The following is a 26565-nucleotide window of genomic DNA, read 5'->3' on the forward strand; positions in this document are numbered from 1 at the left end:
AAAAAGCCTCTTGGATGTGTGCGCCCTGTTTATACCTCCCCGAATAGCGTTAAGGAGGAAGAAATTTGGAACATCAGTTATTTTAGCAAGCAGAAAGTGCTGCCGATTTCCCCCTGAGGCATTAGCAGCTTTTTAAGAACATTTAGAAGCACGAAGCCACAAGGTACCGCTGGGTGTTATCACCAGCATTCTTCTTTAAACTATTTTTATTTGCACATACTTTATCTGCAGCACTTCTTCAGACTGAGAAGATCAAGCTGACGCCACATGTGCAGCGTAGCCCAGACAGCCAGATGACACAGTACTGTTTTGACTCAAAAGTCTGACTTCTGCTAAGCATCAAGGGGCAAACCTTTATCTCTGCACGTAGTGCTAAGGGTGTAGGGAAGAATTCATTCCCTCCCTTAGAGGAGCTGATTTTCCATTGCAGTCCAGCTGCCGGACTCTTTTCTCCAGAGTAACTCCGAGGCCTTCTTCCCCTCAAACTTACATCTCCCAGTCCTGCACAGCTTCTTCTCCCTTATCTGAAATTTGGCTAATGCAAAAATAAATCAATAAAGCTTCCACTTGGAGCTCCTAAAAAGGTAAGTGAAAAGACTCTATCTTCTTTGTCCCACCTCTTAATTAACTTTACCTTGGTAATGTAGGAATGAAGGCTGTCAGGGCACCAAAGGAAGTGACTGGCTTGCCCCCAAGAAGTATGCAAACCATAAAGGTGGTTCTTGTAATGAAGAACTTTGAAGTGAGACTTTGTCGCTAGATTGCAATGTGCTGAGTCACTTGGGCTGCCATAGTTTCTGGATTGCAGCTTGCTGTTCAGGGCAAAGTCTTGTCCCTAATAAAAATCCCTATATATATATATATGTATGTATGTATTTTTTTTCCTAAAGCATGAGGTCACCTTGTTCTGTGGTAAGTGTAGTTCATTTGTCTTCAGTGCAGCACGGTATGCATAAATCAGACTGTGTTATGATAGAAGTGCACACTGAAACAAATTCCTAATAAAAGAGTAAACATGGAAGCAATCCATCTGTACCCTGCACATTCCTCAGTGAAGCCTTCCTAGAAACACAGCCTGGAACTGGTGGACAGGGATAGCCACTTGCTGGCAATTGTTCACAAGTGTGGAGAGGTGAGATGAAGAAAATTCTGTTTCCCAAAAAGTAAGTCAGATCCTCGTCATACTTTTACATTGGCAGCCAAGCTAATCCACCCCCACCAAGTTTACTTTCAAAGGCTGGGATGGCAATGCACTGTTGAAAACTGCTTCCAGTAGCTCAGATGTGCTTCATCTGGACTTGCTGATTGCAGTGTTGTTCTGAGTTTGGTTATCGAAGCTGGCAACCCTCTATATTTATAAATACCCTTATTAATCCCTCCTCAGCATGCCCTTCCTTCCCTCCTGAGCAAACCCTGCTATCAGAAACAAACCACTCTGTAACATCTTCAAATCCAAGTACTCTGGTCTATGTAGGTTAAGTTTTGCATAGACTTTGCCTACATTTGATTCAGGCTTGCAGTCTGTCTTGCCCTACCAGAAGACTATATTTAAATATTGCTTGTTAAATGGTACTTATGACAATATAAAGTACCGAAGAGGAGTATCTAGTGAGAAAGCATAGAAGAGGCTTGACCAGTTTCATCTGTAGCTCCATGCTATACGTCCTTCAAACTGTACCTGCTAATGATGAGTGTTTAGACAAGCGTGGTCACTGAGAAAGAAGAGAGAAGTGGCTCTCCTTTGCCAAGATACAATTTTAGAACAGAGGTGTGCATTTTATACCAGTTTCTCCAGCACCTTTTTGTTTTAAATCCTCGAGCATTCAATAAACAAACCTGGAATTCAAGAGCATTGTTTTTCCTGGCTAAAGGTGGGACAGCTTGAAAACAGAAATGATTTGCCACTGGCGCACCAGTCCATGTCAGAACTGAGAATGAACCTAAAACTGCAGGCTTTCTTGGCACTGAGCTTGCTCTTATGCATTATATCATGCTTGTGTGAAAAATGAGTACCATGAAAATATCTCTCCTCCACAGTGTAGCTGCAGTGTTTCCTGCATATTGATAACAAAACAAAGCATCTATAATAAATTCCAGGAACCTCATTCCAATTGTACTGCAAACAGTGATTACAGAGTGTGGGGAAAGCTGTGGTAGCAATGAATGCCTTGTCACTGTCTGAAAGCTGCCTTGGCTTGTTTGTGCCTTTCCTGCCCTGCACTGTGAGCTGCTGTGTGGTCACCTAAAAGAAATGGCTTACGATATAAGGGAGCACACACAGCTTTTATCTTGACTTTGTGCCCAGCCCTGGGCCATTTTTGAAAGGCAGTGCAATGCTAGATGGCTGCTGTTACTTGCTCTGTTCTCTTAGCGTAAGCGTAGGGTCTTCTCAAGTTTCATTGCTGCCTATCTGCTGCTGCTCTGTGCATCTCAGTTTACCACGAGGCCCCATGCTGAATGATTAACACCATTATTTGCCCTCCAGCTCCTTGCAGACTGGGGCAGTGCCCAGAAGAGGTGGCCTGGAACCCCAGTGGGAAAAGGGGAGCATCTGTGGCCGAGGGTAGCTGGAAAGCTTCTTATTCCCTCCTTCATGCATGCGCCTGCGGAGCAACCTGGGCCTTGCTGCCCCTCCATGGTGCCCTTTGGGCTGAGCCCACAGCCCTACTGTTATAGCAGCTCCATCCCCAGCATCAGTCCCTCTGCAGTGGTGTGACTACCAGCTCAGAATCAACCCTGCTTCTGCTCTTCCTTTGTAGGATCGAGTGGTACGCATCCAGCTGTGCCCTGTAGCACTGAGAGACCATTCAGAACAGCATGCATTCTTGTGAGGGAGAAGGAGGATGTTTAAACTGTTTCAAATAAAAATTTACTCCTGCTGTCTATGCTTAACATTGCTTGAGCTTTATTTTTATTTTAGTCTTTACTCTAATCCTGCTGCAGGAACTCTTCTTGCGCGTTTCCATCATTGTATGCACACTGTCAACCCTCACCTAGCTCATCACATGCTGCAAAAATCCAGAAACCTGACTTGTTTGCATTTGCTTTGTTGTGTGTACAAATCAGTGTGTTGTTTCTTTAGCAAAAACATCCATGAAAACAATGCTGTAGGGTAAAACTAATAACCCTCCCTCCTTCCCCTTCTCCCACACCCTTCCATCCTTCCTAACCCTGTTACAGGCGTATATATAGTCCTCTGGCTTTGCAGGCTTACAGCTGTATTTATGACACAAACGGTAATACACAACAGCACCTGTGAGCATTATAAAGATCTTATTCAGATGGGCTTGCACAGCATAGCGTGGAAATGAAGGCGATGTACAAATGGAGTGGGAGGAAAAAGCAAAGGTGTGCTTATGGGAGATGCTACAGGGAGCACAAAAGGGAGGATATTTGGAGTTGAGGCCTCTTTGTGCATGTTTTACTGATTGATTAAGGCTAGCACTCACCCTGGCCACCAGTCACAACTCACTCCTACGCACGCTCACATTCCTGCCAATGGGTCACGCTCTCTGCCTGATGTGCTTTTGGAAAGGAACCGTCCTCCTGCCACTCTTGTGTGCTTGAGGAAAACACCAAAGGGAGACAACTCCTGAATTTTTGTGCACACAGTAATGCCTGGACATCAGCAAAATGGACATTGATATTTTCTATGACTTGCTCTTTTTTATGGCACATAAATACTGGGCCATGTAAACAGGTGAAACAGTGCAGGTATGCACACACGTGCACAGATGTCTCGGTGATGTTCTTTATGTGGAATTATTAAAACTGTTGCAAGTTTTTGTTGGTAATTCTAAGAAATCTTATCGCTTTTTTTGTTGTTGTCTGTCCCTTAAAAGAAAGCCAAATCTGTGTACATTCATTCTGAACTTGTGTAAAAGTGTCTGCAATGAATTTAACTCACTGCAGCAAACTAAATCAGTGGAAGTCTTATGTGAAGGACAAAATCTATGGAACTTAAGTACTCAACACTTTCTCCTGTATTCTGCTTGTTTATTCAGGTTTACATGCAGTTAACCCTTATTTCAAGATCAGTGAGATTCCCTGGGCTGCAGACAGCATGATTAATTAATTGAGAGCTAGCAAGTCTGTAATCTGTAACCAGTGCAGAGTTGTAGCAGCCCAGATTAAGCAACCTGCTTTTATATCCTCTTAAGTACCATCGTGAGAATCTCACCTTCTAACAAGAGACCCTCTGCAGGTGCTGTGAGGCAGCAGACCTGTTTCTGGAAGGGGTAGTGCGGGTTTGAGGTAGTGAAATCACTGAGACCTGATGTGAATGCAGACTCTGCCTTCACCGACTGAAAGCCAGGCATGAACCCAAGGCTCTGCAGTGATGTGCCACCACTCCGGTGTGAGTTCAGACTTTGATGGAGGAGTAGTTTAATGTGAGGCGAAGTAATTAGAAGAGCTATGGATTTTTTTTGCCTCCCTGCCAGAAGAGAGGCACCATCTGGCCAGGACAGGGGATGGCCCACTTCTCCACAGCAGTGCTCCCTCCTTCCTTTTGGATGGATGAACTGAACCTAACACGTAGTTTTCTGCTACCAGATGATATTCAGGAGATCATTGATTGACACAGCTTTGCTGGCAGTGTCCCAGGAGTTCTGCTCAATCCTGGGTTTTGCTGTGCTCTACTAGTGTAGTGTGTGTGGCTGATGTGGTGCTCCGGTAGTCCTGTACCAGCTCAGCCCTTGTACTACAGTCAGCTTTGTGTGGTTGTGTGAGGAAGAATCAGGGAACAACATCGGTTTGGCCTTTCGGATGAAACATTTTAAGAGCTCGGCGCTGCCTCCCCTCCTGCTTTAGGTTTAGGCCAGCTGCTGCTCTGGGTTAAACTCACAGCAGAAGTGACTGGCCAAGTTAGATAATACAAGTCACTGAGCTTCTCAAGGAGCAGTTATGGTTTTGTTTTCCCATAATCACAAATTAGGTTATTTTCTTTTCCATTGAGATGGGTGGAATTATGCCAATATGAAATCCTATTAAGGACGATTGTGTCTGAACACTGCCTTCTGCTTTTAGAGGGGTTTTCTGGGTCTTTCTTAAGGCTGTTTTCCTGTTGGTATGTCAGTAACAAAGACATGCATTTTGAAGCTCATGTAGTTTGAGAAGCTTAAACGGTATTTCTCGCTTGATAAGGTCCATTTTTAAGAACATAATGTGTTTATTGCAGGTTATCAGATCACATCACTTATAATTTGCTCTGAAAAGCGATCAATTTCTTAGAATAAAATGGCACTGAAGAAAAAATTCAAGTGTTTCCTAATATAGTGCCCCATAGTCTACCCATAGAAGGTTTTTTTTCTCTCCTTTTTCTTGTAATACCTATTTGCACAGCTCCTAAGTGCTGAAGTGCATTTTCCTAGTGCTATGGTTTGCATGAAATGTAACTCAGAAAAAGTGCAGTTCACCCTCCACAAAGGCTTAATGTAAGACCTAAGCGCTACTTAGATTTTAATGTAAGCCCTGTTTTGATGGGCTGAAGTGGGATACCTGCTGACTCCGTGCACAGTGATGAATTTCACCTCTATGGTTTGATTTGCAATTGATGTTAATGAGGGGATGGCTCACAGGGAAAGCAGCCAGCGTGAAGACAAGTGCGGAGGCTCTGCCTTCATCTGGGAACGGTTATAGGTGTGGTGCTCCAAATTTAATATGGCTTTTTTAATAGCTTGTGAAACAGAGGAGTGAGTAGGCCTGTCGAAAACTAAGTGAGGGCACGTTTTCTACTTTCTACTGCTTATAGAGCAGCCCAGCAATAAACAGCAGTAAGCAAATTAAAGATGCGGAAGAGAAAGTATAGGCTGGGCAAATATAGAAAGGGGTTCCTGAGGCTCCAGGCCCAATCCACTGCATTTGCTTGCACCCATGTTATCCTGTATGCCTTGTCATAAACTGGTAAAGCTTTAAAGCTTTATCTTATTAGGTGATGTTTGCTCTATGCGAATAAGCTCTGTTACACACGCCATTGACTTTGTTCCTCAGAACTTACTAATGTGAAGAATTTTTTTTGTAGACCAGCAAGAGATGTTGTTAGGTAAGGTGCAAAGGATCTAATTCGGCTTCATGGTCAGGTTTTGGGAAGACTTTCGCAGAGAACCTGAGAGGTGAATGGCTTATTCATGTCTATAGAAACAAGATGAAGAGAAGATGAAGGTTGATGTCTTTGGTAGGACAAAAAGGAGCGGAGGCACAAAAAGAGGCTTAGAGGTGTGTTGAAGCAAAGATTTTGCAATCTCTAAAAACAAAGATGAGAAGATTTAGATTTTTGAATTCTGCTTACAAAGTATAAATACTATTTTAAGGGGGGATTTTTCTTTTAATCCTCTGACTGTAGCTGGAAAGCAGGGGACAGCCTTGCAAAGCTGAGCACTGAGCAGAAGCCAGCGGTGCTGTGATAAAGCAACAACCAACACATGAGGAAAGCAAACATCTGCTGTGCTGCCCAGCACTCATAGGCCAGCTTCCTGATAGAGGAGCAAGCCAGGGGTTGCATTTACATAGTTAAGGCTTTGAATTGTCATTGGTAATGGGGAAGGGAACATATCCGAATGCTGTATGGTAGTGTTCTCCCAAGTGGTGCCTAATGGGGTGCAGGGAGAAAATACTTTATAGATCATTGACAAGTAATATATTAAAAAATATTAAAATACTAGAACAGTAACATCTCTATATATTTTACTGATTATCTGCATGATCAAGTAAGTCTGCAGGCTTATTTGCAAAATTATTTACATGCTTCACCCTTGATCACACTACTGCCCTGCTACAGCAAGGCAAAATCCTTATCTTTCTTTTATCATACCCAGACCTTGCTTCTGCTTTCTGTAAGTCAGATTTTGTCAGCCTTTCTCATGCTCTGCAAATACTTCTTATTCCAGCACTACAGCCAATTAACACAACCATATCAAATGAGATTAATTGCAGAGTGGGTCTGATCCAAAACCCATGGAGGTCAGTTGAGGAACCACTTCAGCGCATTTAAGAGAAGGCGCAGGATGACAAACTTGTTGAAACACGGTAGTTGAATGGGTCAGTCCCTTGTTCTGTTCCATTGATTTGATTGAGCTGTGCTGTTTTGTTTGGTTTTGTCTTGTTTTTTTTTTTTTTTCTTCTAAGAGGAACAACATATATTACAGTGTGTTTGTGCATGGGCTTGTGCTTTCTTCCTTTCACCTCCCAACCACCGTGCTCACATGGATTCAGCATGGAGCCGACGCGCCATTGTGTCATGGAGCAACATCTTCCTGATAAAACTGGGGCTCTGTTTGATGTGATTGCAGTGAAGTGGGCTTAGATTTGAACAAGAGATTTTTTGAAATCTATTTTAATGCAGATTTTAAAGCCTGTGAGGTAATGAGTCAATAAGACAGCTATTAACACTTCAGTCTTTTTGATACCCAGAAACTCAGAAAGAAACAGATGAGATCTGACTGCCATAGATTCGGCCATCCTTTTCTTGCTTGGGTTATATTCACCCTGTTTTATATGCTGAGGTTTAGAATTTGAGTAGTTCCAGATTTTTGCAAATCTGAGGTTGTTATGTGAAAGGCTCTTTAGGTGTGCTGAGGTGTGCACAGAGATATCTCTACTGCATCCTTCCTCTATTTCCACATTTCTATTTCTGTGATAATGTCCATCTTTCAAGGTAATCATGCAGTATCTTTTACTGACCTTAAAAAATACATTTTAGGAGTGCCTGCTCATAACTGTGTCCTTGTGATTTTTATTGATCACAGCAGGCTCGAATAATGAGCCTCAGATTCTGTTGTTATGCAAGTCATGGAAGCAATGTGTCCAATTCTTTAAAATAAAAACAAAACAAAAATGTGATTGTGTATTTTTGAAAGGAATTTTCTCTCTGTTTATGAAGCGTTGGGATAAATGACACATACATTAGATTTTCTATTTATTTTGCTTGCCCCTCTAAAGGTATGATCTTAGTTACGCTTATTGAGAGTCTCCTGCGTACAAACATGGGATACTACTGAATGTACTAAAGCATGCCTAGCATTCACATGTTTACTATTCCTATATGTTCAGACTGAGTAATAACACATGACGGTGCAGATAATTAAGGGTTCATGCCGTACACATGAAGCAGAATCAAGCAGACAATTTTGTCTCAACCATGTGAGAGCTGTGTCTCTGCTCTTCAAATTACAGCTGCCGAGGGCTCAGGTAATACAATACATGGAACAAGAGGGCTCAACCACAGCTAAGTTTCAGTTCTGCCTCATCAGGTGCAGGCCAGGCCCACAACAGCCTGCTGCTTGTTGGCATGGCGCTCCTCTGAGCCAATGTACGTGTCCATCTGCCCCACGGTGGGACACCACCTGCCCTCCACTCTGCAAGGCCTGAGCCTACTTTCTTTATTGCACACCTGATGTTTACATTTCCAGTAAGTGGGGACAGTATGTTGTGGGGTATGGAGTCCCTGGATTACTTTTTTAGATATATTTTTTAATTAAGACCAGGAATATTTGTTTTGTTTAAAGGTTTTATACAGTGGGAGTTGTCATGAGTATTAACCGAGTACAGAAGTGCCTTTTTGCTGCTGGAACAAAAGCAAGGCCCTGGCAAGGTGGAGAAGCCTGAGCAGCTAACATGGGTGCTGTAATTGCTGCATACTTCCTGAGCTGACAGCCAGCCTTGCTTAAGCCCTAAATCACCTTTGAAAACAAACAAACCACCACAGGCTTAAAGACTGCAACATGCCTTTCCACCAGCCACAACTTGCTAAAGGAACAATGGGAACAACGCAGTCTCAGGGGCTGGCTGCTGCCCTGCTGTTTCAACAGGGCCCCTGAGTCATCACCCACTGCTTCCCCAGCTGGCTGCAGGTAAGCATGGGGTGCAGCTGCCAAACACCAGCAGCTACCACTGCCAAAAACTCCTCCTAACCCAATCACGAGTGCTTCAGGTAGCTCCATTCCCAAATGTCCCACCACTGGATACTGCTTGTTTCAGATTCAATATGATAACTGTTCTCCTCGCCATGATCTGTCAGGAGAGAAAAATGATAATCCAAACTTAATTTGCAGGATTTTTAGGCCCACAGGTGGCCTGCCCATAGTAGCAAGTTCATCTTATGTTGCTAATGGGGTAATTAATCCCACCTGTCTGTGCCTCACAACGTGGTAAACCAGAGCAGTCTGGCTGCTGAAGGGTGTGTGGTGGTCTATGGATGCTCCAGTTTTGAGGAAAAATGAGTTGTTTCCCAGTTCATGCTGGAGAGTAGACTTGTTTAGAGGCTCTTCAATCAGTGAGTCTTTAGAAAATACCCTACATGTTGGTGAATCTGTTTGGATGCAGTCACTTTGAAAGGGTAAGTTTTGCTTTTTTTCCCCCCACTTTCTTAGAAGATGTTTCAGTTTATTGTCATTTACCATCCTACCCAACCGCTCATGTGTCCACATGCACTATTTTCTCTGTCAAGAGGGTTGCAGAAGATCTTGTAGTGATTTTGTGCTGCAGTAAGAAAATTCAAAATGGGAATTATGATGTAGTCTTGCATCTCTGTGCTTGCTGACTTTAATAGGCAGTGTAGATGGAACGCTACATGCTTAATGAAACTGCATAGTAAAATAAAAGCCAAGCTCTTGATCCTAAGGAAATCTTTCAATTCAGGAAGGCCTACTGGTGTCTGAAGCTATTTCTCTAATTGTTACCTCACTTGATATCTCTGCTTAGGCTCCCATTTAAAGAGGGAATGTATCTGTCTTTGCAGGTAAGTTGTGGGCAATTTTAGCTGAAGCTGCCTTGTTGCTGTCTTCAGTTGTGTGGATGCATTGGTGTGAGAAGAGCCTGTACTGTGTATTTGTTACTGATTTGTATTGGGAGCACAAATCCCTCCCCGATAGAAGAGTATGGAAATAGCCCCTCTTCCACGGGTAGCTAACAATTAGAGTGATAGTTAATCACTTGTTTATTTATAGACCAGAATGGGCTGTGCAGCCATCTAGTCTGACTTCCTGTGTATTCAATGTGTGCTTTCCTTCAGACCTGCTGGGGGGAAGTCCTGTTGTTGGGTTTCACATGTGGTGTGACTTAAAAAAACAAACAAAAATTCACTCTCTCCCCCCCCCCCAATTAAGGCAGTCTTCTGAAAAAAAATAGGAGTCCGCCAGCTCCTGTCAGTTGCTTTAATCTCCACATGCCCCCACCCCAAGACATGTAATCTTAATTCAATGTTGAGTTTCTGCACTGCCCTATGTAAGTCACTTCAGGCAACAGCTAAGGCCCTTCTCAGCTTTCCATTAAATATGCTTTGCTAACTGAGCTTCCTAAGATTTCTGACGTAGAGATTGTTTTGTTTTGGTTTTTTTATCCTTCTATTTTCTTCTGCAAACATCCTTTGGACTTTGTCTACTACTCCCATACCTCCCATGCAGTGATGGGCCAAGGCTGTGTAACAGTTGGGCAGCTGCCTAACCTGCACTCCACATGCTGCTTCTTTCCTCTCTTTGGAAACCCCCATTATCACAGAATCATAGAATGGCTTGGGTTGAAGGGACATCAAAGCCCTCCCAGTCCCAGCGTCATGCCATGTGCAGGTCTGCCGCTCACCAGGTCAGGCTACCCAGGGCCCCATCCAACCTGATCTTGTGTAGGGCACCCACAGCTTCTCTGGGCAGCCTGTGCCAATGCCTCACCACCCTCTGACTGAAACATTTCTCCCCGACATCTAACTTAAACCTCTCTCTTTTACTTTGAAGTCATCTCCCCTTGTCCTGTCATTATCAGATCATGTAAAAAGTTGGTCCTGCTCCTGTCTGTAAGCTCTCTTCTAGTACTAGAAGGACGCAATGAGGTCTCCCTGGAGCATTCACTTCTTCAGCTGAACAGTCACAGCTTTAAGAGAGGTGCTCCACCCCTCTGATGGCCCTCCTCCAGACCCATCTAACACCTCCAAATCTATCTTGCGTTGAGGCTTGGATGCAGTGATGCAGGTGCGCTCTCATGAGGGCAGAGCAGAGGGGGCTTATGTTGGTGCTCCTAGCACTGCCAGCTCTGTTCCCAGCTCTAATCAAAGTAGTGATCTCGAACGTGTCTACGGCTTTGCCAAGTGCAGATTTCCATACTGGAGATATGATGTAGTTTCTGGTTCCTAGATGCATCACTAAGCTGCCAGATGATTTCATTTCCCTCTTCTGTAACTGCAACCCGTCCTTTTTGCTCTGTGTTATCCTATCAATCTTTGTGTCAGTGTTAGCTTTGCCAGGAGGGAGCTTAGTGACTGAGATGACCTCATGGCTTGCTGCTGCCAAAAGGGATATTCCCCTTCCCACCACCCTCCTGCAGGTGCTGACTTACATACACCCAATCCTTCAGTGGACCTGACTGGCTACTTACATGGGCACCCTTTGCTCTTCTGGATACATCACCACCAGCAAAAGAATTCCATTTCTGCTAGGTTCATTTGTAGGTCTAGTGGTTACATCAGCTCTGGCAAAGATCAGATGAACACATGAAAAGGAAAAATATAGGAACATAGGAAAAACAAGAGGGGATCTGTGGAGATGGGTACTATGGGGTAGGAAACCATGTCTGTCTTTCAGTAACAGTGGGTTCTCATGTTGTCTCAACTACTTCCTGCAACCGTACTATAATAGGTGGTCTTCTGGCTGGGTTATTCCTCTGGATGGCAGAGAGACTTGTGAACATGTTCCTTAGCACAGAAAATTTAGGGTCAGTTTTATAATAGTTGCAACTCCTGTTTCCTTTTATTAGTGAATGGGAAACTATTCCTGAAATTTCTGCTGCCAGGGGATCTGCTGATAAATGCCTTGTGGTTACCAGATATGTTCTGTGGCCAAGAACTATATCAGCTTTAAATTTGACTAATCTGGTATCAGCTTGGTTCTCTACGTAGTGTGAGGTCTTTCAGGCAAGATGCTATGTCATGTACATGTACTAGCACATTAGATTAGCATGAGTAGATGCCATTGGAAGACTTATTTTTATCAAATATACCTCTGTCCCCATCCCCCTTCTTGCACCCCCCAATGCTATCCAAAATAAGAGGCTTGCCTGGTAATACTGAAAAGCATTAATTACATTTTTAGTCTCTCCTCTAATTCCTTATTGATGGCATCCCAAATTGATAGTTCCATTATTTTATCCAGGGATGTTGTCAAGTTAATTGACTTAATACCTCCGCTTTTCTCTCGTCCCTTTGCATTTTGGGATTATGCTGGCAATCCTTCAAATGCTCTGAGTTGTGTCAGTGTTCCAGGGGATGTTAAATTCAATATTGTGAGTGTAGAAAGCATCTTAGCCATTTTGTTAGGTGTATATTATGTTCACCTCCAGCAGCATTCTAACTTTGCTATTGCATCAGTTTAAAAAATGCTTTTTCAAAACATTGTTCGTACAAATACAGATAAGTGTGGCTGCAGAAGTGAAACCAATCAATTTTATCAACTACTTCAGGTAGGCAGCCACCTGCTTCCTCCCTCGCATACTTCCATTTTCCTCTTTCTTCTTCCAAGAGTCCTTGAAGTTTGTTGTCTTTTTCTATACTCTCTTGAGAATGGAAAGACATTACACCAACTCACAGGTCCCTAAGCTATTGTGGTGGCACTGGGTAGGTTCTGGACCTTGGCATGGTTGTTAAGTAAAAGGATTGTGAAGGAGTAGGTACTGCAGCAGAGATCCAAAGAGTAGAAGAGAACGAAGCTAGCAGTAATTGGTGATTTGTAGTATAGAAAATCTTCAGCATTTCGTGCTCAGGTTTCCTTGATATTCAGCAGGGCAGCTTCCCATTCTGAAGGGTGTGACAGCTGAGTGTCACATCAGCCCACTTCTGTTGCAGATGCCCCTTCAAGCAGTAGGTGCTCGTGAAAGATAGATGCTCCATGTGAGTGAAAGCATGACACGTGGAACTCCATGTGGAAAACAAACAGCAGGCAAGACACACAAATCTATTAAATACTCATTTTGTTCTCTGAGAACTTGAGCAGACATGGTGAGTGGGGGTGTATATGGATGTATGCATTAATAGGAGATTAGGGCTTCCTGAAGTTTTCAAAAGTAGCCCAGCTTGAGTTATGCACTATGCAACTATACTGGGAATAGCTAAATAAAACAGCCATTATGCAGTATGGTGTGCCATCATGAGAATGCATTATCTTTCCCAGGCCTTTACGTTGCAGCCACTTTTTGACTTAACCCTTTAGAGACTTGTTAGTGTCAAAGCTTTTCTTTAGCGCTCTAGTAGTGGCCAGCGAGGGTCACTTTTCTCCTGTTTACCAGGTTTGGCATGGTGGAATGTTGTATATGGCTCCATTTTACTTGTTTTGAGTGGATTGTGCCAATACTTTCTTCTCAGTGCCTTTTTCGTGTTCTTCCAATTCAAAGCTTTTAACCCACTGCTTTTGTTTTGCTGTGATTGGATCTTCTAGCTTAGTTTCGCACAGGAGAAGCATCGAACTCAAACTTCCCAGCAACAATTGAAGGCATTTGTCTCCAGGCCTCTAGCTTTGTGTTTATTGTTAGCTCACTGGAGAGAAACTAAAGCTGGAAGTAACGGTGCAGGTCTGTAATTAGCCTTTAAAAAAGAAATAAAAAACAAAAAACAGTTTTAAGAAATACAGAAAGCCAACTGTAATAATTACCGAACATATCCTGGTACATGAGTCTCTTCCTTATTTGCACTGTGGCTTGAGGTGATGTTGAGGATCCTGCATCCTGTGTTCTGTATGTAACTTCCAAAACTTTGCCTTTCCTTTCTCTTTCTTTCTGCCAGGTTTGTATCGAAACTTGCTTTTAGGCTTTTCTGTTGTAGATCTCATTTCTGCTGTTGGTCCTGTTATTTTTATCAACTTCTTAACCTTTTTTAAAGCCTCTCGTTTGTTTGTTCCACCTCTTGAAATTATCACTGATCTGCACCCAAGCTCTTGTGGAGAGGGTGAAGCAAACTGGTTTCTGTAGGCTTCAGCTGTACTCCTGTCTCTCCTGCTCACTGTAATGACTCACTATTGTAACCTCCCTGTGGAGTTTTAGACTGTGTTGGTAGTTATAAAGTAATCGGCTGATAGTATGCAGACTTTCCTCCCTGTCACAGGACATTGTGTCGGTGATTTATTTATCATGTTCACTTTAGAGGGAGCTAGGATCTTTGTCAGTGATCAGGGCTTTGCTGTGCAGTGTAATGGGGAAGATGGTCACCATCTCAGCAAGTTTGCTGTCGATATGTTGAAGACTTTAACTATCGTGTGCCAGGAATGTTAGAGACTGTTCAAATGACAGAGGGTGAACTGGGACAGAAGTGCAATAGTGCGGCCTTTGAGAAGTGCTGGGCGGCTCAGTAATGGATTCATATGGTATATTGCTTGCAGCAGCACATCAGGTATTAAAGACCCAAGAGTCAAGGAAGCAGGCAATAGCAGCGGACTTTCTTTAGATAGCAGAGAGCAGTGGTTATGCATAGCATTCACCAGCCTGCCGGATAAACAATTGAAGAAGGAACATGACTGATATAACAGCTTCATTAAAATTAGCTCTTCCTGTCATGTGCTCAGCTGCTTCATGGAAAAAAGGACTGCTGCTGTGTGGGTTATGGGTGATCCAGACGAGCAGACCACAGAATGAGCTGTCACATGCTGTGACACCCAGCAATGCAAATCAGCTCTGTTCCAGGAAAGCCTTTCATGTCAACCTGTACATGAAAATTATTTGACTCGAACAACGGTTTCCTTATAAATTTAAGTGAATTATTTGTAAGAACTGCAGTTTGTTTGTGTCATGGAAGGATGGTTGGAATGGGCTTCAGAGCGCAGTCAGAAGATGAGATAATGTGCAACAAGAATTATTTGAATAACTACCAGGCTAGAGAGGAACATGTCAGCTTATAAAGTACACTTCTGTCTGAATAGCCCAACCGGCTGTTTTACAAGTAACACACAATACAGCTGCATTTTTCAGTGATTAAAGAAGGAAAATACCTTTCAATCCATTCTGCACTGGGCTTAACGCTTTGTGCATACCTACTGTTATTCCTGCCAGTAGTCAGTTGCTCAGTCCCCTTGTTGTTCAGATGGGTGATTCAAAGCTCTGGGAAACCCCACACGCTTTTGTTTTGTGTTTAATCTGAATGGCACTTGGGAGCAATGCTTGAGTCTATTTTATTTATTTATTTGTTTTTTAAGGCAGATTTTGAGTTCAGAGCATCTCCTTGAAGTTTGCTTCTTGTGATCCTTTCATCCAGTGTGTTTGAAATTCTGCTTTTCCTTTGGCTGCCTTTGGCATCAATTCAACTAACTACCTTCTGTTTTGTAGTAGTTATCAGCCTTGGCTAGTGGCCCACAATAGCTTATTCAAGCTGGGGGTGGTGACTGCCTGCTCAAGCACCCTGAAAGTCGATTAAAATAGTTTCTCGGCTCTTCCTGTCACATGCATACTCTTGCTAAAGGGTCTTCTGCTATTGCTGAGGTAGGGAATAAAATTTATGCATACACCTTGTCTCTATTTGCATTATCTCTTACATGATGAATTCATGCTATGAAAAGGACTGATCTAGTGCTCCTTCCGTGTCAACTCCTACCAGCCCGTGGATATCTCCTGGAGATGTGAGTAAGGTGCAAAGAAGAGGCTGGGTTTATTTATTTGTATTTCTGCAAGGCTTTGAACCCAGCTTCTAAACTTCCCATACGCGGAGGCCCAAGGGAGGAAGGATCACCTCCTCCTTCCCTCAGAAATTAATGATACTGTTCCTTGGTGACCACAGAGGTTTGCAGTTTTTCACTAGAGGAGCTCCAGACACCCTTCAGTTTAATTCTAGTGGTGTTATGCAGGAGAATATTATGCTCTGCACATGCGTTTTGTAGATATGTGTATGGTAGCTTCTGTCACTTAAGTCTGGTGCTTTGCTGCCAGCTCCAGCACTATTTCATGATGTAGCAGATTGTCGTTTGTTCCCTGAAGCATTCCCACTTCCAGTGGGTCCTTCTATGCTACTTAATGTGTCTGCTTCAAACACCTGCCAGGCTGTGGGATCACTCCTCCAGAGGTGTTTGTGCCTCTTGTATCTGCACAATGTGGAAATGGAGGAGGGAAAGAAATGTAATGTAATTGTGATGTCTTTGTTATTGGGAATAAAGGAAAAGGAGAGGAACAGAGGAGTGAAAGTTGGAGCAAGAACAAAAAATCAGAGGCAACCTTTCTCCTTGTGACATCAGAGTACTCCTGGTTCACAAGTCATGGGTAGCAGGCAGGCTCCAGTATTCATTTCAATTTTATATTAGACTGTCTGGTAATGTACAGTATTATAGCATCTTTCCTGCAATTAAGGGTCAGACAGTGTTGTCATTGTCAGCCCCTAGTATAATAGATTATAACTTGCATAAAATAACTAGCTATGAGCTGAGACTTTTATGTGAGCTCTTGGTCTGAACCAGCACTTTCTTTATTTCTAATCTGGCATACTTAATTACAGGCGGGTCTGAGAGCACCACAAATTAAGGTTGTGTGATGCTCCCATTATACAACTCTATTTTCAACTGCCTATTGCTCTATCAAACTTTAACCAGCTGGGCTTGAAGTTTTCCGGGGCTGGTATTCAACATAGGAAAAATTATTGGAAAAAAACCAAACAAACAGATAAAAGGAGCTCCATGATTTCTGAGACAAAGGCTAAAAAGCAATGTTGTTTTTACTTGCTTCATTTTTAGTACTGTGTATTATTTATACTATTTAGAAGTGATACTTGATTTTTATATTAGTTCTCCTATGCTTTAACAGAGGTATTCGATATCTGGTGGTAGGAGGTGGTTTGTGTCAGTGGTTATACCTTTTCCCTTTCTCTTCTAAGTCTGAATCAGCTGTAATCCTTCCAAAGTTTGCAGTTAGCACCCATTCATTGGAATTGCTTTTGTATGTATATATAACTTGAAGTTAATATTCCTGGCTCTGTCTTTGCTAAGCGTATTCCCACCCTCTGGGAAGCCAGTGCCTGTGTGCAGCTCGGTTTGCTCCAACTGCAGAACTCAAAATGCTTTCTGTAGCTGGTCCCTTGTGTGATAGCATTAGTGAGGTTTGGGCACAAGGCAGGGAGCCTTGCACCTCTCCACCAGCCCTTTTCCTCTTGGATTGACCTCCAGCTGCATGCAACACATCTGGGCAGGAGGGAACGCTAGAGTCATGGGAATGTTGGTGCGATGAGAAGGAAGGGGACTTGTTCAAGTGGTCTGACGAGAATGGATTTAAAGATGGAGGAAGTGGGATGAGGAGTTGCATGGAGGAGGGTCAGTGAATGAGATGGGCAGAGATAGATTGGGGAACTCTCCCCTTTTGTTTCACTTTCTCCCTGAGGAAGTACTGGAGAGACCTTCTGCCTCACAGCTCCCTTGCGTGAAAGACAACCTGCTTCTTCTGTTAGCTCATCTGGCACAGGGCTCTGCTGTGGGCCCAGGGTCTACTGATGACCCCTGGGGATGCAAAGTGATGCAACATGATGGTTTTTTAATGAGCTCTTTAAAAAGCTGAAAACTTGCACAGAGAAAGTTGCATTAAAGGCATATTAGAGAGTGAGATTGTAAAGTCAAGCACATGAAAGTTAGGAAATGCCAGAGTGAAGTTGGGCTGTGGAGCATTAATTCAGGTACTCTGTACATTTTGAAATGATCTCTGGCTCTCTGATCATATCCACTTCTGGTCAGCATGTCTGCAATGTTCCATGCACTGAATGAATGGTGCCCCCCTGACGTTAACTTGAATAAGTAAATAATAATAATAAAACCGATTCACTTGCAGGCCCTGGTAGGTGAAAACTTTAAGACAAGCCAGCAGTATGCACTTGCAACCTGGTAGGCTGACTACATCCTGGGTTGTATCAGAAGGGGGGTGGCAGCAGGGTGAGGGAGGGGATTGTCACCCTCTGCTCTGCCCTTATGAGGCCCCATCTGGAGTACTTTGTCCAGGCCTGGGGCTTCCAGTACAGGAAGGATGTGGAGCTCTTGGAGTGGGTCCAGAGGAGGGCCACAAAGATGCTCAGAGGGTTGGAGCACCTCTCCTGTGAAGATAGGCTGTGAGAGCTGGACTCATTCAGCCTGGTGAAGAGAAGGCTGTGGGGAGATTTCATTGTGGCCTTCCAATATTTAAAGGAAGATTATAAATAGGAGGGGAAATCAACTTTTAACATGGGTAGGCAGTGATAGGACTAGAGGAAATGGTGTTAAACTAAAGAAGGGGAGATTTAGATTAGGTATCAGGGAAGTTTTTCACAGAGAGTGATGAGGCATTGGCATAGGCTGCCTAGACAGGCTGTGAATGCCCCATCACTGCAGGTGTTCAAGGCCAAGCTGGATGGAGCCCTGGGCAGCCAGATCTAGTATTTGATCTGGTGACTGGCAACACTTCTGCAATTGGAGTTGCATCATGAGGATGTGAACTTGCATAACAGTTAGCAAGGCTAATTAAGCTGAAACTTCTTGTCTTTTTACTTATGTAATTAAGATGTCTACTTACAAAATTAAGATATGTATTCACGTGGGGAGGGAAGAAAAGCTTTATGAAATTTTACTCATTTCTGAGAATCAAGTTTTTAACAACATTCCTGTTTATGTAGGCCTCATTCTTCCTGACTGAAGCAAGAGCACTCATTGCCTTGAGACTGTACTATTCTCATGTGAGCATCACAATATCTGTGTGAAGAAAGGTTGGGAAGAGGAAATTGGCGCTCCATTTCAGGGAGCAAAAGGAAGGCCAGTTTTGTGGTTAAGGCATTGGGCTTAGTGAGGTCTCAGCTCAGCTATCAGTTCTGACCCAGGCTTCCTGTAGATATTTGCTGTGGTCCCCCATGTGCATTAAACCCCAGATCTGTTGTGGACACTCTTCCTTCATGTCCTCACAGGATGGAGGTCCCACCTCCTTTACCAGGGATACTGTAGAGATGTAAGGATGAAACTTCAACTGCTTCAACTGTTGACCTCCATCATTTTGTTTAAAAATGTCATGCCCACAATGAAGAGGTGAGACTATGAATTTATGACTTGTTCATTTGCACTTTATTTGGAAGAGTCAATGCCCAGTGTGAAGGGGCTGCACTCTGAGAAGTGATGAAATATTGTCATTGGCCTGCTGTACAGACCATCTGCCTCTCCCTGGGCTTCTCTAGAGCACGGTAAAGCGTGTTGCTTTTCTGCATGGTCTTTTATTTTATTTTATTTTATTTTTTGTAATTTAATTGGCCTTGATCCACTTCTATGCTATTTATTTATTTATTTAAAATCAAAACAACTTTAAACACACTGTGACAACTTGCAGCCTTATTACATTTAGTCCCTTGAGCCTATCAGGTCTTTTATGATAAGAGTCACTAAAAGAATTGTTCAGCAGACCAGAACAGTATGGATTAAAAAAGGATTGTTAGCAGATAGATGAAGGATAAATGCAATACTGGGCATATAATTTGGCCTTTCCTGCACGTTATTTCATTAAAGCATCTGCTAATGCACCAGGAATGATAATCCTATGCTCATTTTTGTTTCACAGCTGGAAAACATCTGCCCCTGTAGAGGCAGATGGTGAAAGTGTGTGTAATGTCTGTCCTATTCTTGTGCAATTATGTCAAAATCCCATCATTGGGAGTGCAGGCAAGTGATTAAGAAGAGCAGGCATCATGTGGAAGTTCTTATTATCTCTAGAACCAGTGTTACAGCCCCTAAAATTCATAAAAGTGACATTTTTTTGCAATTGAAAGTGAAAATGCAGTACTCAGCTTTATCCAAGCTGGCTAAAGACTCTTCTGAAGCTTACCTTTAGAATATATTGAAACTTCACTTGCGAGTTATTTATTTATAGGAGCAGCAGTTGTTTTCTCCTCTGAGTACTCTACACATCCAGATATATTTCCTTTCAGCAAAATTCTTCATTTTCACTAGAGCAACTGCTGGGTAACAGCAAAGGGCAATTTGGTAGCCTTTGACCAAGGTTAGTGGAACAGGTTATAAGGAAGAGTTAATTCCCCCAGTCTTACATCTTCTGCTTCAGTGTTTAAGTCTTGTGGGGATGGATAACTGACTTTTTAAAATTTGGTTTTATTTTTCCTGTGAGTTCAGTTGCTGGAGGTGATAGCAAGAGGTGGTATCCACATTGGCTGCAGTGCGCACTGGAATACTCACTTTCTTTGTGAGTTTTCTTTGTGTTCCTCTGTTGGGACTGAATAATGCTTTCCTATATTGCTTGTCCTGAGCATGAGATGAGAGTAAAGACTTGTCTGATGGCAGCTCTCCAGTGATCTTGATGCAGTATCCATAATGCAGAAATTCCCAGAGAGGGCTAAGAGCAGAAACTCTGACTATCGCCAGCCCAGGGATGATATCAGTGTCTTGGTGAGACTGTACTTTCTAGGCAGGGCTCCAAGGAAGGCTTATATATTTTATGAGCCGTCATTGTAATGTTTGGGAGGCTACCATACTATTTTGTGTGTTATCACTACTTTGAGCAAAGCTACACCCTAGTGTTAAGTGGGATCTAGTGCTGGGTATACCCTAACAGAGGCAAATAGGTGAAAAATGCATGATTATCTCTTACTAGGCAGGTATGATTTTCATTATTTCAACAAAATACTTTGTTTTCCCACCCACTCTTCCAAAATAACACATCTCCTAGCTCCCAACAATAAGATTAAAAAAACATCACTTTCCCCCCCCCCTCCCCTCTCTGCGTGTCCTAGTTTATAGCTTGCGGATATTATTAGGTTTTGCGTTACTTAGATGTAGAAGGAATGACGCATTTTCTATTGAGAGAGAGATTTGGGGTGCTTTCAATGATATGTTGAACTCTGATGCAGATTTGGCAACTCATGAATGATTTCTGCTGTACAAATTGATTGCACTTAATGGTAGATTGTGTAATACTTTTTCTTGCAGTATTGATCAATACTGGACTGCTGGAGCAGATAGCTTGTTCTGTCACACATATTCATCACAACCTGTAATAATTATCTGTTTGTTTTAATCCCTTCTCTTTATTTTTTACATGATGTCTTGTGGAAGAAAGTTTGTGTTTCATGTAGCTTAAGTCACCCTTGCTGGTCTACAGGAATGTATTTGGCGTGCTGACTTTCTCTTAACAGTTACGTTTAATCTACGCAGAAAGCATCCAGCTCTGTGAAGCCATTTGAATATCTTTAAAGAGTTATTGAGTGGTTTATTGATCCACTTCATTACTGCTGTTCCTCTGGTTTCTTTTGATATGTTGTCACTTTGTTCAAAATATAATGCTAGGGTTTTAAATGAATAGTTGTGCAGGAAGCCCTACATATGTAAATATTATGGTATATTTCTTCTTTGAGTGAGAATGTGCTGGGTTGTCCAGTCAATATTGCTGCCACCTGAATCTTATCCTGGATTGACCCCTCCCTTTACACATGGACTCCTCAATGTTGTCATCTTCACAACAGCGAAGAGTCTGAAGTTTTATCTGTTAGGTTTTGTAACAGTATTATCTCTTAGGCTAGAAGCTTACAGACCAGATCCCTGCTTACAAAAACATTTTATTCTCTCCTTTTCATTAATCTTTTCTCCCTTTTATGCTTATTAAATTCACAAATTAAGTGTTTGCTGATTTTTCTTTAATTTTATTTAATCCCATCTTTTTTTGGTAGCTTTTTGAGTGTCTAGAATAGACAGCATCCTGTGGCAAAGAGTTCCATAGTTAGAATATTGATTATTTGGAAAAGTGCTTCATTTTAATCCTGACACCTGAATATTTATTTGTTGTCTCTGGCTTTTTATTTTTATTTTTTTTAAAAGTTATTTATTTATAGCAATGATGAGTAATAATTCTTTATTTAGACTCTCTAAGTTATGCAGGATCTTAAATGTATTTGTCATGCTGCGTCATTTGCTTCTTTTTCCAATATTACAGGATGGATATCTATTCCTGGTATGGAAGTTACTCTCTATCTTAGACCATTTTGGTAACCTCTGAATCTCTCTTCTATTTCTAGATTGTTTTAGATGAAATATCAGAACTACAGGTGACATTTAACAGGAAAAGTGGAAATGTATGTTTTCAATTAATAAAAATAATGTAAATCTTTGGAGCTTTTTTTTCCCCTTTCATTGTTTCTTGCAAATCCTCTTCATCACAGGGAAATACAAGTAGTTCTTAACTTGTCCTTTCTGTTTCCTGGTCTGCTGGCTTGTCTTCTTCCCTTGGTGTGCTCACATAGAAACAGCATATTTTTATTCTCATCCCCCCTTTTTCTCCTGGCCCTGCCCTTTTGTTGGTGTACTTCAGTGTGTAGGTTGACTACTGTCCTTCTGTTTCCCATCTCATTGTAAACCCTTTTTCCCTGCCTTTTGAAAACCCGCTTCCAGTGCAGCTGAATAAAAAGCATCAGAGAAAACTCTTAGGAGGAAAAAAGGAAGCTAATCCTTGGTATGGAGCTGCCAGTACAGTTCAGAAGCTGACAAAGATGGGCTGCTCACCTGAGCACAAACAGTCCTCAGAGCTTGGGTGTGCTTCTTGTTTTGTGAGCCTGGGTGCTGAGCTTCGAGTACCGCTCTCCTTAGTTCCGCTCCTTTCTAAGTATTTGGAGATCACATCAGTTAATTGGTGCAGTGTAAGATTCTGGTACATTTGTGATTCAGTTTGCAGTACAGGAAGATCAGGGGTATACAATGTCCACTCTACAGTGAAATGAGCAGTTAGCTATGGTTCCAGCTCTGTTTTGTAGCTTGTCACATATTCTACGTTGAAAACATCCAGCAAAAAGTGCTGCAAAACCAACTGGTTTCCATTCAGATAGGTTTTCATCTCTTCTGCTGTTTACATACAGAAGATGAGGGCTTTGCTGTGACACACAGGCACTTTAGGCAGATTTCAAACAGCAGCAAAAAAAATCCTCTCTTTGGGGAAGAAAATGCACTGTGTAGGCTGCTTGTCATTCTGATGTTAGAATGTATTGGGTATCTTTTTCCCCAAGCATGTCAGCTATTTCAATTTCAAATAAAATAATAAAAATCTTTTTAGAAGCAGTTAAGTAGCCAGAAAGTCAATAATATATATATAAACTGCAGTAAATGTTGACTTCTGTGCCTCTTTTCCTCAAAATACCCTGTAATACTGAAGTAGTGTTTTGGTACAGACTGAAGACATCCCGTCTATTCAGAAGGTTTACGTCTGAGAACGTTTCTGCTGCCTCAGTGAAAGAATGTGATTGCTATTTAAAAATAATCATATCTGTATGTTCCGATGGCAATTTCTATAAAGTATCTTCCACAAAAGAACATCCATTAAGAAAATAGGTATTGTGCTGCAGGAAAACTTCTCAAGAAATTGAAATACAAAAAGACACTGACTAGTTACTGAAGTCCCATTTTTGTTTTGTTGGTTAAATGAGATTTAACACTCCTGATTTCCTATGTTTCTTTTTGTAGCTGCATTTTTTTTTTTCCCCCCCACCTGCTGGAAGGAAGAACCCTTTTCTGACACCAACTCCTTCCTCTTCCCCATCGTCCATGCCCCCCAAGATCTGTGTATTATTTACCCATTTGATTAAAGCAGAATGTTGCCTGCATTGTGTGGGGGCATTTCAAATGAGGCATATGTAGCTTATGGGATATGAAAGCAGAGATGTCCATGTCGTAGCAGTGGGTTAGCACAGTCTTCAGAGTCAACAAGACTGTCAGCTGGGCTTCGTAGAAGAGTCAGCTCACTGGGATCCGAGGGCACCGCTCCTGGCTGTGTCTCTGTTGTGTAACTGAGATGAATTGTAGAAGTCAGTAGCCTAAAGCAGCTGATACCATGACCACTACACTATATGCAGTTCATGGTTTTTATTTTGGGCTGAATTTAATTTGATCCCCAGTCCCACCATCTTTGTGGTTCAAAGCTAAAGGACCACTCAGGAGTTCAGAACTGCCCTGTTAGGAGAGGCTCTGCTCTCATACTTCAAACTTCCTCTCAAAGAAGTGTGGTTTGCAGATACCAAAACTACACTGGATGTAGAAACATCATGGAGTGAGCGGGAACAGCTGGGGGAGTGTTTTAAAATTGTTATTGCTCTGAGCTGGGGTGCTAATCAAGATACTGCCTTTATTAATCTTAATGATCTTTTACACAGATCCTCTGGTGGTAGTGTTCAGCATGATAACAATCAGTATTAATGTGTCTTTGGCTAATCAAAATTGCTGCTGTCAGCTCCTGCACTTACAGGTTTCACTACCTGAAATCCGCTGACTTAAACTCATTGTGTGTATTAAGAAAGAAGGGGGAGAAGGCTTTGGGGTTGCTTCCTCCCCCACCCAGTACTGTCTCTGTGACATGCCACAGTTCCATCTGAAACAAGGGATGCATGAAGCTTTTCATTCTGTGCTTTGTTTCCCTGTTTTTTTTGTTTTTTTTTTTTTAATCTTTGTTTAATTTGCTGACTGGCAGCTGGAAAATCACTTAATCAGCATATCTGGCCCAAATACTAGGCTTGACTTGGAAATACTGACAGTGTCTTGGCTCACTCGCAACTGTGACTAGTTTGAATTCCTGTTCGGTTCCTGTATAGTTTGTGGTAAAGGAGGAAGAAAAAAATAATCATGTGAAGATCTATTTTACTTCATTCCCAGCTCTACCTCAATAGCCAAAACCCAAGTTCCCATTTCAGTATTGCCATAACCTCACACCACTTTAATGATTCACTTTCAGTGCACATATGGTGATCTTTGAGGTCCCTTGCAACCCAAGGCATTCTGTGATTCTAAAAGACCTTCTAGGGGAAGACAAATGACTCTCTGTCTGAACTGCCCAGTTTGCAGGCCTGTGTCCCTTCATTCTTTTGGCCCTTCGGAAGAGCGGGTTCCTATGTCTCAGGGAACAATGTCAGCAATCTGATGGTTCTCTTTGGCCAACACTGAAAGTATCTTCTTCCTCTCTGAACTCAGGGAAGCCACCTGTACAAATCAGTGTGGAAAGTCTTACCATAACAAGGTTAAAAATTAACTTACTGCCTTATTTTTTCCAGGTACTCCACCTCTGCCTTCTCCAAACTCAGCAAGGTGGGAATCAGGCATCCTTCACCTCTTCCCTTCATTGGAAACCTGCTCTTTTTCCGAGAGGTAAGAAATAGTTTCATTTCTATCTACCCAAAATGATGGGAAGAGTGACTAGGAGGTAGGAGGAATTGAAGGGGACCCTATGTTCAGTACTATCATCTCTGTAAGCATCTCCCTCTGGAAAGAACATGGAAAACACAGCTTTATGAGCAAATCTGTAGGAACAGTAGTATGCAAACAGCACTAATTTCAGTGTAAAATAAACTTGAGGGGAAAGAAAATGTATAAGCTCCTGCACTTAATTACTTGAGCTTTTCCAAGAAAGTTCATGCACTCAGTGAAACAAACTTAGTTATGTGAACAGAGCAAATTATGTTAACTAGCCCCAACTGGTTTGTTCTGAGTGGTTTTGGCTCACACATCTTTTCTATTTGTTTGGGTTTTTGCTGATGGTACACATTTATTTTAAAGCTCACAATGTTTCTCGCTTCTAAGCAGTAACTGGAGTCAGAGATCACTGGATGCTATTGCTCTGTGCTCTGGATATAGCCTTCTTGGTCTGGAAGGGGAAGTACTGTAGATTCTGCTGTCATATTTAATTCACTTATACTTCTCTCCCTTCACCTTCTGTTAGTCTGTTCATACTGATCTATTCTTTCCTTGATCAGATTCTGTAATGCTTCTGATTGTCCGTGTGCTATCAGTAATGAGGAGCTGCCATTTCTCTAGTTGGACTGTAGTGGAAATGCAAAGGCAGGGCTTGAAATAGTGAGTGAGCACAATGGTAGGAAGGCAGGGTCAACCCAGGGGAGTCCAGATGCATACAATGCACCTGAGTGACCAGAAGGGCTGGAGCCAGGATTTACTGCTTCACAGACCTCATTTAGGGGTTGGCAGTGGAGGCAAGGATGTCTTGCTAGAGATCCTGTGTACCTGAGTCTTGCTGAAGATAAGCAGCTTCTTTATTTCTGTGCCCACATCTGTTGTATGTGAGCAAATCCTCGTTTGCTCCAGCCTAGGACCTTGTCACTATACTGTCATTGCTGTGCTTTCCATCGTGTTGCAGACTTCTACGGTAAAGCATCCCAGACATGCCTGTTTCTTTCCAACAACTTTTCAGGAAATCTGGGCTAATTCCAGCTGCAGCCCAATATCCTGTTTTAAGTGCACAGTCATCAATAACCATGCTGAGATCTGAATTATTAATGAGAATGTAGTGCCTCTTACCTTGGTTTTCATGGTGATTGTTCTGTCGATATCTGACTCATTATCAGGTAAAACCCACTTAAATACCAGTTTTACATGTACATCTGATTTCATTTAGCATAAAAAGTGGACTTGCTTCCTCTTCATTCCTTTGAATGGAATTGAGAGGATGACTCTAAGATATAGAGGATGCCAATTGTATAGAATACAGACCGATTCACCCTCATTGTTCTTGTTTAAAATCAGCTGGATGGGATGAAGTGACTCATTCTTTGGTAGCAAAATCCTTTTAATATTAGTCACCTGCTAAAGTTTGCTGTAGGAAAAGCTGCCTAAGTTATTTTGATACGCTGTA

General features: G+C 42.2%; 1 protein-coding gene across 6 annotated transcripts in view; it reads left to right on the forward strand.

Moving 5' to 3' along the window:
• The window catches only part of TBXAS1 (thromboxane A synthase 1), a 238029-nt gene that overhangs the window by 36413 nt on the left and 175051 nt on the right, over positions 1-26565 (forward strand). For 3 of the 6 annotated variants that reach the window (XM_032445779.1, XM_015867313.2, XM_015867322.2), the window contains one exon: positions 24974-25067. In XM_032445779.1, the coding sequence (XP_032301670.1) occupies positions 24974-25067 (94 nt within the window). Of the gene's footprint in view, positions 1-195; positions 585-9206; positions 9335-18845; positions 18978-24973; positions 25068-26565 lie in introns of those variants that run through there. The other 3 variants (XM_015867342.2, XM_015867347.2, XM_015867332.2) reach the window with 3 other exon arrangements.

This window comes from Coturnix japonica, chromosome 1, assembly GCF_001577835.2.
Source record: "Coturnix japonica isolate 7356 chromosome 1, Coturnix japonica 2.1, whole genome shotgun sequence".
Taxonomy (NCBI): domain Eukaryota; kingdom Metazoa; phylum Chordata; class Aves; order Galliformes; family Phasianidae; genus Coturnix; species Coturnix japonica.